Source organism: Phyllostomus discolor, chromosome 7, assembly GCF_004126475.2.
Source record: "Phyllostomus discolor isolate MPI-MPIP mPhyDis1 chromosome 7, mPhyDis1.pri.v3, whole genome shotgun sequence".
In the NCBI taxonomy this organism is placed as follows: domain Eukaryota; kingdom Metazoa; phylum Chordata; class Mammalia; order Chiroptera; family Phyllostomidae; genus Phyllostomus; species Phyllostomus discolor.
The window spans coordinates 67656018-67671738 of NC_040909.2; the positions used below are offsets into that span (position 1 = coordinate 67656018).

Below are 15721 nucleotides of genomic sequence, written 5' to 3' on the forward strand. Positions count from 1 at the left end.
TGACCTTAAACTGAACTGTATGGAAGTTGGACAACCAAGAAATTAAAATAGACACATTCATCCAGACCAGTAGGAGGGGTAGAGGTGGGCAGCTGGGCGGAGAGGGGTTGCAGAACAGACCAGCGTAAGGCATCCCAGGCACACAAGACCACAATGGGCAGACCCTGAGCATGCAAGCAGTGGCTGGCAGAGCCCAGCCGAGGTGTGGCAACTGGAAGATCCGGCGAGGCAGCAATTGTGAAGCAAGGCACTGTGCTCTAGACAGCTGGCTGACCCAGTGGTCCCAGGGTCCCAGCACTGGGAAATAAGAGTCTCGGGGCACTGATTGAAAACACCTGTGGGGGGGTTGAGGTGCAGGGAGAGACTCACACCAGCCTCACAGGAGAAGTCACTGGAAAGACCCATGGGATGCACAGGCCCACCCACATGGGAATTAGCACCAGAAAGGCCCAGTTTGCTTGGGGGAAGTGGCAGAAGGGACTGAGGTCCGATGGAGTGAAGCAAGCACCATTGTTTCCTCTTGGACTCTGCCCCCACATACAGCATCACAACCCAGCTACTGGGGTACCCCGCCCTGGTGAACACCTAAGGCTTCGCCCCTCATATGTTTTTGACGAAAGAAAGAGATGGTTCAAACAGAAGAACAAATGAAAGTCTCAGAACCAATACTTTTAAGCAACCAAGAGATAGCCAACCTATCAGATGCACGGTTCAAAGCACTGGTGATCAGGATGTTCACAGAATTGGTCGACTTTGGTCCCAAATTAGATGAAAAAATGAAGGCTACAATAAGTGAAATGAAGAAAATGCACAGGGAACCAATAGTGGTGGAATGAAAGCTGGGTCTCACATCAATGGAGTGGACCAAAAGGAAGAAAATAACATACAATTGGAAAAGAATGAAGAAATAAGAATTGAAAAAAAATGAAGAGAGGCTTAGGAACCTCCAGAACATCTTTAAATGTTTCAACATCCAAATTATAGAGGTACCAGAAGGAGAACAGGAAGAGCAACAAGTGGAAAAGTTATTTGAACAAATAATAAAGGAGAACTTCCCCAATCTGGCAAAGGAAATAGACTTCCAGGAAGTCCAGGAAGCTCAGAGAGTCCCAAAGAAGTTGGACCCAAGAAGGAACACACCAAGGCACATCATAATTACATTAGTCAAGGTAAAAATGAAGGAGGGAATCCTAGAAGCAGCAAGAGATAAGGAGACAGTAACCTACAAAGGAGTTCCCATCAGACTGTCAGCTGATTTCTCAAAAGAGACCTTGTAGGCAAGAAGGGGTTGGAAGGAAGTATTCCAAGTCATGAAAGGCAAGGACCTACATCCAAGATTGCTCTATCCAGCAAAGCTTTCATTTAGAATGGAAGGGCAGATACAGTGCTTCCCAGATAAAGTCAAGCTAAAGGAGTTCATCATCACCAAGCCCTTATTATATGAAATATTAAAGGGACTTATCTAAGAAAAAGAAGATTAGAAAAAGAAGATCAAAAACATATGCAGTAAAATGACTGCAAACTCACAATTGTTAACAATCACACCTAAAACGAAAACAAACTAAGCAAACAACTAGAACAGGAACAGAACCACAGAAATGGAGATGACATGGAGGGTTAGCAACAGAGGAGTGGGGGAAGGAGGAGAGAAGGGGAAAAGGTATGGAGAATAAGTAGCATAGATGGTAGGTAGAAAATAGGGGGAGGGCAAGAATAGTATGGGAAATGTAGAAGCTAAAGAACTTATGACACATGGACATGAACTAAAGGGAGAAAATGTGGGTGGCAGAGGGTGTGGAGGGTGGAGGGGAATGAAGGGGGAAATGGGACAACTGTAATAGCATAATCAATAAAATATATTTTTAAAATATTGTATACCATGAACAAGTGGGATCTACTCCAGGGATGCAAGGATGTTAGAATATTCACAAATCAATAAGTGTAATACATCACATAAATAAAATGAAAGATAAAGTCATATGATCATATCAATAGATGCAGAAAAAGTATTTGATAATACTTTTAGCACCCATTTATGATTAAAAAAACAAAACTCAGCAAAATGGGAGTAGAGGGAGCATAACTCAACATAATAAAGGCCATATATAAAAAACCAACAGCCAACATTATACTCAACAGGCAAAACTAAAAGCTTTCTCACTAAGATCAGGAACAAGACAAGGGCATCTTCTGCCACCACTTCTATTCAACAAAATATTGGAAGTTCTAGCCACAGTGATGAGACAAGGAAAAGAAATAAAAGGCATCCAAATTGGAAAGGAGGAAGCAAAATGGTCATTGTTTGCAGATGACATGATACTGTACCAAAAAGCCCTACAGACTCCACCAAAAAAATATTTTAACTAACTCCAAAAAGTACTTGACCCAATATGTGACTTTGACAAAACAGTAGGATACAAAGTCAATATTCAGAAATAAAGTACATTTTTTGTATACCAAGAATGAAATATTACAAACAGAAATTAGGAAAAACCCCATTTGCTATAGCAACAAGAAAAATAAAGTACCTAGGAATAAACCTAACCAAGGAGGTAAAAGACCTGTACTCAGAAAACTGCACAACACTGAAGAAAGAAATTAAAGAAGATGCAAATAAATGGAAGCCTATACCATGTTCATGGTTTGGAAAAACTGACATCATCAAAATGTCCATACTACCCAAAGCAATTTATAGATTCATTGCAATCCCTATTAAAGTGCCAATGACATATTTTACAGATACAGAACATTTCAAAAATATATATGGAAACATGAAGGACCCCAAATAGCCTCAGTGATTTTGAGAAAGAAGAACAAAGTACTTGTGATTATAATACCTGATATCAAACTGTATTACAAGGCCACTGTAATCAGAAGTTCAGTACTCATTGGTTTAAGAGCAGACACATAGATCAATGGAACAGAATAATGAGTCCAGAAATACAGCCATGTCTCTGTGGTCATTTAATATTCGACATGGGGGCAGGAGCAAAAATTGGAGTGAAAATTGCCTTTTCAACCAATGGTTTTGGGAGAGCTGGACACATATATACACACACACACAAAATGAAACTCAACCACCAACTTATACTATATACAAAAATAAACTCAAGAAGGATAAAAGACTTAAACTTAAGTCATGACACCATTAAAGTCCTAGAGGAGAACATGGGCAGGGAAATCTTAGATATTCCATGAGGCAATATATGCAGTTATATGTCCCCTAGAGCAAGGGACATAAAGGGAAGAATAAACAAATGAGGCTTCATCAAAATAAAAAGTTTCTACATGGCTAAAGAAAATATCAGCAAAATGAGAAGTGAACCAACTCTGTGGGAAAATATATTTACCAATGATACCTTGGATAAGGGATGATCTCCAAGATATATAGAACTGACAGGACTCCACACCAGGAACACAAACAACCCAATTAAAAAATGGGCAAAGGATCTGAACAGACACTTCTCCAAGGAGGACATACAGAGGGCCCACAGACATATGAAAGGATGCTCAACATCACTAGCCATGAGACAGATGAAAATTAAAACCACAATGAGGTACCACCTCACACTGGTCAGAATGGTCATCATTAACAAATCAACAAATAACAAGTACTGGAGGGACTGTGGAGAAAGGTAACCCTACTGTACTGTTGATGAGAATACAGACTGGTGCAGCCACTGTGGAAAACAGTATGGAATTTTCTCAAAAAACTAAAAATGGAACTGCCTTTTGACCTGGCAATTCACTGCTGTGATTATACCCTAAGATTCCTGAAACACCAACTCTAAAGGACCTATGCATCCCAATGTTTATAGCAGCACAATTTACAGTACCCAAGGCCTGGAAACAACCTAAGTTCCCATCAGGAAATGAGTGGATCAAAAACTGTGGTACATTTACACTAGGGAATACTACACAGGAGAAAGAAAGAATGAGGTCCTACCTTTTGTGACAACATGGATGGATCTGGACAGTAGTGTGCTAATTGAAATAAGCCAGAAGGTGAAAGACAAATACCATATGATCTCACCTATAAGTGGAACTTAGCAAAACAAACATCAAGAAAAATAGAACTATAGACATGGAAATAACACTGACAGTGACCAGAGGGGAGCATGTAGGGGTGTAATGGGAGAAAGAAGGGGAAGGGTCAAGTCAAGAAACATGTACAAAGGACCAATGGACAAAATCAAGGGGGGAGGACCTTAATGTGGGAGGTAGGTGGTGGGTAGGGCAGGGGAGAGTAATGGGGTCAAAGTGGGACAACTGTAATTGAACAAAAATAAAAGAAGAAAATCTTTAGAAAAATTAAAGACCAGTTTGATTGCTTGAAAAAAGAAAAAGCTGTCTGTTCCAACACTGAGTCATTGTGGGACTATCCAAAGTTTCTCGTGATAACTTCCTTGGAATTGCTGGGTCACATAACTCAGGGTGAAAACAAAGATAAAAAAAGTACTAATTGTCTTCATTATTCCTTTGTAAGTTTCATGTGGGTGGGTTTTATTTAAGTAAAATTTATTTCAAACTACTTAAGTACAGTATGGTGATATTACCATCTACATTGTAGAAGATTAATTTTAAAAGTTTTATTTAATTTTGTCATCTCTAATATAAAAGCTGAAAGTGACAGCTTGTTGATTTCCTAGACTCTCCAGGAAGCTTGAGATCAGACATGTTATTTATGTCTAATATATGCTCTTGCTCTAAATTCAGTGATAGAAAATAGTGTGATACAGAAATGGGTATGGCCACCAATCCATTCTGGTGGGGACAGTGGGGCATCAACAGCCTCTGTGTCTGTGTTTAGCTTGCCATGGATAAAGTGGCAATAGGATGTCCATTGTCTGCAATCAGTACACAATTTGTATATGCTCATACTTAAAAATGTAAATGAATTGAACATTCCAGTTAAAAGACAGATTGACAAATGTAGATAAAATCTTCCTGAAGATAGGATGGTAAAGATCAAATTATTAAGGAAACCAGTAGATCCAGGACCTTCCCATTCTCCCTCCTGGTCTGATTTTGGGCTGTTGTGCAGTAGCACAATTGTACTGGGTATTTGTGCCCAGCGTCTGTTCTGACTGGTTGGTACTGTTGTATTGAATGTTTATGCCTAGTATCAGTTCTTATGTATTTGTGTAATTGTGCTGAATATTTGTGCCTGATGTGGCTTCTGATTGATCAGTGCCCTTCATTAGTCAGTTGTCAAATACTTTGACTATCATTCTTTTCTCATTGTGAGATTTCTCTCCTCAATATCCATCTTAAAATTACAAATTTAAAGTGTTCCCAATAGTATGCTTTTTTTTTTCAAAAAATTTTGTGTGAGGTATAAGCAACACATGTACACTGAAAAAAAGTCATAAAATTGTAAAAGAAAAAACATTAGCTATTATACTAATGCTCAGGGAGAACAATTCTGGTGTATTTATTTACATTCCTCTTTTTCTTGTTAACATCAGAAATGGGATCATATCCTAGATTCTCTTTTATATTACTGATACGTATATTATTGAATTTCTTCTAAAATAGGGGTTGACCAACTTTTTCTGTGAAAGATCAGATAGTAACTATTTTAGGCTTTAGTAACTTTCTGCAGGCTGTGTGGTTTCATAGTTACTCACTATACTATTTACCATAAAAGCAGCCATAGAAATATGTAAAGAAATGGATGTGGCTGTGTTCCAATAAAACTTCTATTTATAAACACTGAAAGTCAAATTTCATGTGATTTTTTACATTGCAAAATATTATTCTTGTTTTTATTTTTTCAACTTTTAAAAATGTATGATTATTTTTGACTTTGTGCTGTGTGTAGCCATCAGGGTTGGCACTTGCACTACCATTCTTTTCTGACCCTTGTTACAACATTATCACCTGAATGGTATTCTGCTATGTAGACATACTCCTTTATTTAACCACTCTCATATTTAGGTAGTTGCCTAGTTTTTACTACAACAAACAACAAGAGATTAAACAACTTTGTAATAAATGTGTGCACTTTGGGGATTTTTTCTAAGGATAAATTCTTAGAAGTAGGATTGTTATGACAATGGGAAAACATTCACTCACAAAATTATGAAGACACATGGATGGCAAATAGCATATGAAAGGATATGCAACATTATTCACCATTAGGAAATTGCAAATTAAAATGTGATACACTACACATTTATTAGAATGGCAAACGTTTACAACACAGATAACACCAATGTTGGAGAGAATGTGGAGAAACAGGAACACTCATTTATTGCTGGTGAGAATGCAAAATGGTACAGAGACTTTGGAAGGCATTTTGGCAGTTTCTTAAAAGGCTAAATGTGGACTGACCATACAATCTAGCAATTGTTCTCCTTGGTATTTGTTCAAATAATTGAAAGACTGTCCACACAAAAACCTGTACATGAATGTTTACATCAGTTTTCAAACTGAAAGCAATGAAGATGTCCATCAATAGAGTTCTAGCCAAGATGGAGGCATAGGTAGAAACCCTTCGCATCCTTGCACAACCAAAAGGAGACTAACAACCAATTAAAATCAATACACAATCAGAAGTGGTAGAAAATCAAACTGCATGGAACTGTTACAACCACAGAATTGAAGAAATAGTCAAACAGAACAACCAGACTGGTAAGGTAGCGGATAGAGAGAAACCACAGCAAGGTGGTGGACTGTGAGGGTGAGGCTGACTAGATACTGTGTCAAGGCAGTGGACCATTCAGGTGGTGCTGCCTGTTGTGAGGCAGCAGGCTGCGCAAGAGGGGCTGACTTAAAGGAAAACTGAGACTCAGAGCTTGCTGTGGACTACAGAAGTTGCCTCTGTGGGAGAAACTCCCAGTCTCACATGAGAGTTCACTGAAAAGTGGGCTAGAGATGAGCAGGGGAGCTGCATTCTTCCCTCGCTGGCTCCTCCCCTGTAAGCAGCCCCGTATCACAGCAAAGAGGGTTTCCCTGCTCCCTTCCAACTTAACAGGGGCCCTGAACAAAGAAATAGGGCCAAAATGAGAGAACAGAGCAAAACCTCAGAAAGAGAACTAAGCGATGAGGAGATAGTCAACCTATCTGATGGGGAATTTAAAGCCCTGGTAATCAAAATGCTCACAGAACTGATTGAGCTTGGTCGAAAATTAAAGAACAAAGGAAAGATACCCAAAATGAAATAAAGCAAAATATTCAGGGAACCAACTGTGACAGGAAGGAAACTAGGACTCAAAGCAATGATTTGGAACAAAAGGAAAAAATAAACATCCACTGGAACAAAATGAAGAAACAAAAATTCAGAAAAGCAAAGAGGGGCTTACAAACCTCTGGGACAACCTGAAATGTTCCAGTATCCAAGTTATAGGGGCATCAGAAGGAGAAGAACAAGAGCAAGAAATTGAAAATAATGAAGGAAAACTTCTCCAATCTGGTGAAGGAAATAGACTTTCAAGTAGTCCAGGATGTCCACAGAGTCCCAAAGAAATTGGACCCAAAGAGGAACACACCAAAGCACATCATCATTAAGTTACCCAAGATTAAAGACAAAAAGAGAATCTTAAAAGCAGCAAGAGGAAAGGTGATAGTTACCTACAAAAAGTGCCAATAAGGCTATCAGTTGATTTCTCAAAAGAAACCTTGTAGGCAAGAAGGGGCTGGATAAAGGAAGTATTCAAAGTCATCAAAGGTAAGGACCTACATCCAAGATTACTCTATCCAGCAAAGCTATCATTTAGAATGGAAGGGTAGATAAAGTGCTTCCCAGATAAGGTCAAGTTAAAGGAGTTCATCATCACAAAGCCATTATTATATGAACTGTTAAAGGGACTTATCTAAGAAAAAGAAAGTAAAAAATATGAACAGTAAAATGACAACAAGCTCACAACTATCAACTAATGAACCTAAAAAAATAAAAGAAAGAAAAACAACAAAGACAAAAACTAAGCAAACAACTAGAACAGGTACAGGACCAGAAAAATGGACATCACATGGAGGATTTTCAGTGGGGAGAACTAAACAAACTAAACAAAGAACTAAAACTAAAAAAGAACTAAACAAAATGGAGGTTAGCAATATATCAGATACAGAGTTCAAAACACTGGTAATAAGGATGGTCAAGGAAATTAGGGAGGGCCTCAACAATCAGAAATGAAGGATATACTAATTAAAATAAAGAATAATTAGAGGGAATCAACAGTAGAGTGGATGAAGCCAAGAATCAAATCACAGATTTGGAACATAAGGAAGCAAAAATAAATTTTAAATGGAATAAGAAAACAATCCAAAAAAATAAAGATAGTATAAGGACCTCTGGGATGATTTCAGGCATACCGACATTCACATCATAGGGGTGCCAGCAGGATAAGAAAAAGAACACGAAATTGGAAACCTATTTGGAAAAATAATGAAAGAAAACTTCACTAACTTGGTGAAGGAAATAGACAAATTTAGGAAGCACAGAGAGTCCCAAACAAGATGGACCCAAAGAGGCCTACCTCCAAGGCACCATAATTAAAATGCTAGAGGTTAAATACAAAGAGAAACCTAAGAGCAGCAAGAGAAAAGCAGTTAGTTATCTACAGGGGAATTCCCATAAGACTGTCAACTGATTTCTCAAAAGAAACTTTGCAGGCTTGAAGGGATTGGCAAGAAATATTCAAAGGGATGAAAAGCAAGAACCTATAACGAAGATTACTCTACCCAATAAAGGTATCATTTAGAATCAACGAAGGAGTTCATCATCACCAAACCAGTATTTTATGAAATGGTAAATGGTCTTCTAGAAGAAGAAAGAGGAGGAGAACAACAACAACAATAACAACAACAACAACAACAAGAAAATGGCAATAAATACATATCTATCCATAATTCAGTCTAATCTAGTTTTTGACCCAGCAGTCCCACTTCTGGGAATATATCCAAAGGAACTCAAAATACTAATTCTGAAGAACATAAGCAACCCTATGGTCATTGCAACTTTATTTATAGTCACCAAGATATGGAAGAGGTCATGTGTCTATCAGTAGATCAGTGGATAAAAAAATTATGGGACACATACATAATGGAACACTACTCAATTGTAAAAAAGAAAATTGCATCCTTTGTGACAGTGTGGATGGACCTGAGGAACATATGCTAAATAAAATAAGCTAGTCCCCGGCTGGCGTAGCTCAGTGGATTGAGCGCGGGCTGCGAACCAAAGTGTTGCAGATTCGATTCCCAGTCAAGGTACATGCCTGGGTTGCAGGCCATGACCCCCAGCAACCGCACATTGATGTTTCTCTCTCTCTCTCTCTCCTTCCCTTCCCTCTCTAAAAATAAATAAGTAAAATATTTTTTAAAAATAAGCTAGTCATAGAAAGACAGATAACATTATTTCACTCATATGTGGAATCTAATGAACAAACTGAACTAACAAGCAAAATAGAGACGGACTCCTAGAAACAGAGCAGGATGACAGCTAAGGGGAGGAGAGGGGTTGGAGGAAATAATCAAAAAGTAAAAAGAACTCATGGATATGGACAATGACTACAGGGGGAGGAAGGCAGTATAATGGAACGAAATGGTAATAAAATACACTAAAACTTTGTTTAGTTCATTAAAAAATAAAATATTAAAAAATAAATGAACAAGCATAACAGAAACAGAACATTTTGTGGGAGGGGTGTCAGGGGATGGATAAAAAAGGTGGAAGGATTGAGAAGTACAAATTAGTAGTCACAGAATAGTCATGGAGATATAAAGTACAGCACAGGGAAAAGAAGAACATATATGCAATACCCATGGACGTAAACGACAGTGTGGGATTGCCTGAGGGAGTGGGCAAGGGGCTTTTTGGAGGGGGACAAAGGGGGAAATTTTGGACAACTGTAATAGCATAAACCATAAAACATGAAGAATAAAATAAAACAAAGTACATTAAGTATAATAATTTTGTTGTAAAATTAATATGTGCAAAGAAAGTAAAAGTTCTTTAAAATACAAAAATTAAACCTAGAAAAAAACATCATTGCCACTTCTACAGGTAACTACTTTTAACATCTTGTGCACATCTGTTCAGATTTTTCTCTACTTATAAAATATATGCATATATTTTCCCTGTAAAATAAGCATATTATTTTTCATTTTTTACTTAATATTATAACCATTATTTTCATGTCAGCACATACAGATCTGCTTTATTCTAACTGTATAGTAATCCATCATATATTTCTTTTTTTTTCAGTTTTTAAAGTTGTTCAATTATAATTGTCACAATTGTCACAATTTTCCCCCACTTGCTCTCTCCCCGCCAACCAATCCTCTGTTTCCACAATCAGTCCCCACCCTGTTGTCCATGTCCATAGGTCCTTTACACATATTCCTTAACAAGACCCTTCCCTTTCTTTCCCCTATTAACCCTCCCACACACCCCTTTGATCACTGTGAGTTTGTTTCTTATTTCCATGTGTTGGTTCTATTTTACTCATTTGTTTGTTTTGTTCATTAGCTTCCACATATAGGTGAGATGATACGGTATTCGTCTTTGCCATATGACTTATTTCACCTAGCGTAATACTCTCCAGTTCCATCCATGCTGTTGTGAAGGGTAGGAGTTCCTTCTTTCTTTCTACTGCATAGTATTCCATTAGATAAATGTTCCACATTGTTTTCATGCCTTCCTTTACTGATAGGCACTTAGGCTATTGTAAGTAATGTTGCTATGAACATTGGGGTGCATAGGTTCTTTTGAATGGGTGTTTCAGAATTCTTGGGGTATAATCTCAGCAGTAGCATCACTGGATCAAAAAAGGCAGTTCTATTTTCAGTTTTCTGAGGAAATTTCATACTGTTTTCCACATGGCTACACCAGCCTGCATTTCCACCAACATTGCACGAGGGTTCCCTTTTCACCAAGACCTTGCCAGCACTTGTTGATTTGTTAGTGATGACCTTTCTGACCAGCATGAAGTGGTGTCTCATTGTGGTTTTAATTTTCTCTGATGGCCAGTGATGTCGAGCATTCCTTCCTACAAGTGTGGGCTCTCTGGATGTCCTCCTTGGAGAAGTGTCTGTTCAGGTCCTTTGCCCATTTTTGAATTGGATTGTTTGTGTTCCTGGTGTGGAGTCCTATCAGTTCTTTATATATTTTGGAGATCATCCCTTGTCCAAGGTATCATTAGCAAATATATTTTCACATAGAGTTGGTTCACTTCTCATTTTTCTTCAGCCTTGCAGAAACTTTTTATTTTGATGAAGTCTCATTTGTTTATTCTCCCCTTTATGTCCCTTGCTCTAGGGGACATATAACTGCATATATTGCCTAATGGAATATCTGAGATTTCCCTGCCTACATTGTCCTCTAGAACTTTTTTGGTGTCCCAACTTATATTTAATTCTCATCCACCTTGAATTTATTTTTGTGTATGGTATAAGTTGGTGGTCAAGTTTCATTTTTTTGCATGTAGCTGTCCATATCTCCCAACACCATTTGTTAAAGAGGTAATTTTTACTTCATTTTATGCTCCTGTCCCCTTTGTCAAATTTTATTTGACAATAGAGACATGGCTTTATTTCTTTGATCTCTATTCTGTTCCATTGATCTATGTGTCTGTTCTTATGCCAGTACCAGGCTGTTTTGATTTACAGTGGACATGTAATACAGTTTGATGTCATGTATTGTGATCCTACCTACTTTGTTCTTCTTTCACAAATATGCTTGGGCTATTCAGAGTCATTTATGTTTCTATTTAAATTTTTGAAATAGTTCTTTTCTATCTGTGAAATATGTTATTGGTATTTTAAAAGGGATTGCATTGAATCTATAGATTGCTTTGGGTACTATGGACTTTTAATGATGTTAATTCTTCCAATCCATGAACATCATATATGCTTCCATTTATTTCCATCTTCCTTAATTTTTTTCTTCAGTGTTGTGTAGTTTTCTGAGTACAGGTCTTTTACCTCCTTGTTTAGGTTTATTCTTAGGTTTAGTCCCCTGGCTTGTGGGGTCTGAGACATTGTGGTTGAGGGAGAGACATTCACACGGACTACCAAGTCCTGTGGAGGAAAAGGGCAAGCAGCTTTGCTCTCAAGAGGAGCCAAAAGCCATGGCCTCTGCCATGGCAGGCCTTTATTTCTATCTCTGGGCATATTACATGATGGTCCTCCTTTACTATGCACCGGTTGGCTTTAGGTGGTTACCTCTTACAGAGAACCAAGGAGCCAATGCCACTAATCACATCACAGAAGAAGGATATCTGCAAATGAAAAGGGAAAAGTAGTTGAACTGATTACACTCCCCCTTGGAAGGTTTAGCATGGATTTTAGGAAGTTACAGTAAGCACTTGCTGTCTCAATTCGGGGTGAGGGTGTTTTTAGCAGAAAGCAAGACTCAAAGTGGCCTAGGTACATTGCATGCCTGATTCCCCATGGGAGAACCTATCCATGGGCGTGGGTCCTGTGCATCTCTGAGTGGGAGCTGGGCCCATGCCACACAGAACAGTCTCCTACAGTACTTATTTTTTCTTGTTGCTATATCAAATTCAATGTTTGTCCTGATTTCTGTTTCTGATATTTCATTGTTGGTGTTCAAGGTCCTTCGATTTCTGAATATTGACTTCGTATCCCACTGTTTTGCCAAATTCACTTACTAAATCAAGTAGTTTTTTGGTGGACTCTAGGATTTTCTGTGTACACTCTCATATCATCTGCAAAAAATGGCAGTTTTACTTCCTCCTTTCCAATTTGGATGCCTTTTATTTCTTTTTTTTGTCTCATTCTGTTCCTAGTATTTCCAATACTATGTTAAATAGAAGTGGCAAAAGCAGACATTCTTGTCTTGCTCTTGATCTTATTGGGAAAGCTTTTAGTTTTAGCTCAGTGAGTATGATGTTGGCTGTAGGTTTCTTGTAATGGCCTCTATTATATAGAGGTATGCTCCCTCTACTCTTACTTTCCTGAGTGTTTTTGTCATAAATAGGTTTTGTAATTTATCAAGTGCTTTTTCAGCATCTGTTGATATGATCATGTGATTTTTGTCTTTCCTTTTGTTTATGTGATGTATTATATGAATATTGTACCATTTTTGCATCCCTGTGATGAATCCTGCTTGACCATGGTGTATGATCTTTTTGATGTATTGCTAGATCTAGCTTGCCAATATTTTATTGAGGATTTTAGCATCTATGTTCATCAGTGATACTGGCCTATAGTTTTCTTTCCTTGTTGTGTCTTTACCTGGTTTTAGGATTAAAATAATGCTGACCTCATAAAAAGAGTTTGGGAGTCTTCCCTCTTCTTGAATTTTCTGGAATAGTTTGAGAAGGATAGGAGTTAGCTCTTTCCTCACTGTTTGGTAAAATTGGCCTGTGAAGTTGTCTGGTCCTGGGCTTTTGTGTGCTTAGGACTTTTTTATTTACCTCCATGATTTCACTAGTTATTGGTTTTTCAGGCTTTCTGCTGCTTCTTGATTCAGTTTTGGAAGGTTATATATTTCTAGTAATGTATCCATTTTGCCCATGTTGTTAAATTTCTTAGCATATAGTGTTTATAGTAATTTCTAACAATCATTTGGTATTTCTGTGGTATCAGTTATAATTTCTCCTCTTTGTTTCTGACTTGATTTATTTGGGTCCTCTCTCTTTTTTCTTGATGATTCTGGTTAAAGGCTTGTTGGTTTTGTTTATCTTTTCAAAGAACCAGGTTCTGGGTTTATTGATCCTTTGAATTGTTCTTTTAGTCTCTATGTCTTTTAATTCTACTCTGATCTTGATTATTTTCTTCCCTGTACTTGCTCTGGGCTTTGTTTGTTGTTGTTCTTCTGGTTCTTATAGATGTAGGATTAAGTTGTTTATTTGAAAGTTTTCTATCTTTTTAGGTAGTCCTGTATTGTTATGAAACTTCCCTCACAGTACTGCCTTTGCTGTTTGACATCATTTTGGGGTTGTTATGCGTTCATTTTTATTTATTTCCAGATATCTTTTTTGATATATTCCTTGATCTCATTGTTGACCCATTCATTATTTAATAACATGTTATTCAGTTTTTTATTTTTTTCCTTGAGGTTGCTTTATAGTTTCAAGCCATTGTGATCCAAGATAATTATTGCCCTGGAAGGGGAGGGAGCCACAATGCTGCAATCTCTGACAAGGCTCTGCACGATACAGGCCCTGGCTGCAGGTGCCATGGTTGCTGGCATCTCACCTGGGGAATTTCCTCTTCCACCTGTATAATCTCCTTTCCACCCATTGTGAAGTGTCTTCTGTACTCCTTGGATTCCAAATTTCATATCAGCTATGTTAACGTTGAATGTTCAGTTTATTTTTTGGAAGATCAGCCAAGTGTCCAAGTTGGGTGCAAGAGCAAATGGACTGGGTTTTTGTGTACTTGGCTGCCATCTTACAAATCCCTCAAATTGTATACTCCTATCATAATGAAATTTGGGCATTTAGTTTGTTCCCAAGTGTTTTTTTAATAGGTTTTGGTAAAAGTCTGTATCTTTGTCTTTTGAGATCTGTGGTTACCAGTATCCAAATTGCCCTCTTGGAAATTTGTTCAAATTTATGCTCTCCTCACAATGTTTCTGTATTTCCCATCACCCTTGCCACTTCTGGATCTTTTTTTTATTTCTACTAATGGTCTTTCATTCAGTGAGTAGTAATGGTGACAAAGTTACTTTTTATGTAACTTGCCTGAATCAATTCCACTTGACCTTTCAAAAGCTTTAAGTGTTTTCCATATTTCTTGGGTCTAATTAACCTTTCCTTCTGTTCCATGTTTTTCAGTTACGACAGTGGCCTGATTCATATACGAAGAAGTTTGAGCACAGAATCTACCCCATCACATTTTCAGTGGGAAACTCTCAAGAATGGATGAAATTATTCAAACCCTGTGCTGCCCAGAGACTCTTTCTTCCGGTAGGAGCACCTGCTTTTAATAAGATGTTGCTTGGGGGATAACGCTCCTGAGAATGTGGTGACATTAACTGGAATCCATTTAGAAACATTTATATAGAGCTGGAAATGTGTTTCTCTTGGATTCTGTAGTCCATGCTCTTAGTCTTCAGAGTGTAGAGAGGTTTTCTGTATTTGAAAAATTGTCTTTCCTGAAGATTGAGGGACTGAGAACATCTAAAGCTTGTTCTGAATTAAGGGTCTTTCTGACTTATGGCACTATTTACTAGCTATGTACACCTCAGAAAACTCCCAGTTTCTTTCTGTACACCTCAGTTTCCTGAATCAGCTTGGCACAAAGTTGACCTTCTATAAATATTAGTTATTATTTCTCTTATAACAATAACTACTACTAGATGTAGCTATTACCAGGGAGAAACCCAAGTCAGGGACCCACCCCCAAGCTTGTTCCTTAGTTCTTGCCTTGCTCACAAGAGACAAATTCAATCAAAGAATAAATATGTAGTCAAAATGAGATAGTAAGTTTGTTTATGAAATCTATAGAGGAAATAAGATAGTAAGTTTGTTAGTAAGTTTATTCTATACACTTCAGCCAAGGCTACAAGTTGGCACTCAGCTAATCTGAGTGTGATGACTATTGGGGTTCAGAGGTAATATACTTTAGTTGCCTTCTAGGTTCACCCTCTTCCTTTCCCTCCCCAGACCTTGGGATTAATACAGTCACAAAGGCTTTCCCAGCTAGTGGAGATGATATACAAAGACTTACAAGGCTCCCTTCTTCTGTGCTATTATAGTTTTGCTTGGGATGTTTGGAATGCCTGTCAATCTTATCAGACCAGGCT

General features: G+C 37.9%; 1 protein-coding gene across 3 annotated transcripts in view; it reads left to right on the forward strand.

Annotated features, from left to right (window-relative positions):
• Positions 1 to 15721, forward strand: part of GXYLT2 (glucoside xylosyltransferase 2) — a 204540-nt gene that overhangs the window by 46865 nt on the left and 141954 nt on the right. For 2 of the 3 annotated variants that reach the window (XM_028518955.2, XM_036031007.1), the window contains exon 3: positions 14751 to 14882. The exons of the other annotated variant lie outside the window; for it this stretch is intronic. In XM_028518955.2, coding sequence (XP_028374756.1) covers positions 14751 to 14882 — 132 coding nt within the window. The remainder of the gene's footprint in view (positions 1 to 14750; positions 14883 to 15721) is intronic. 3 annotated transcript variants of the gene reach the window in all.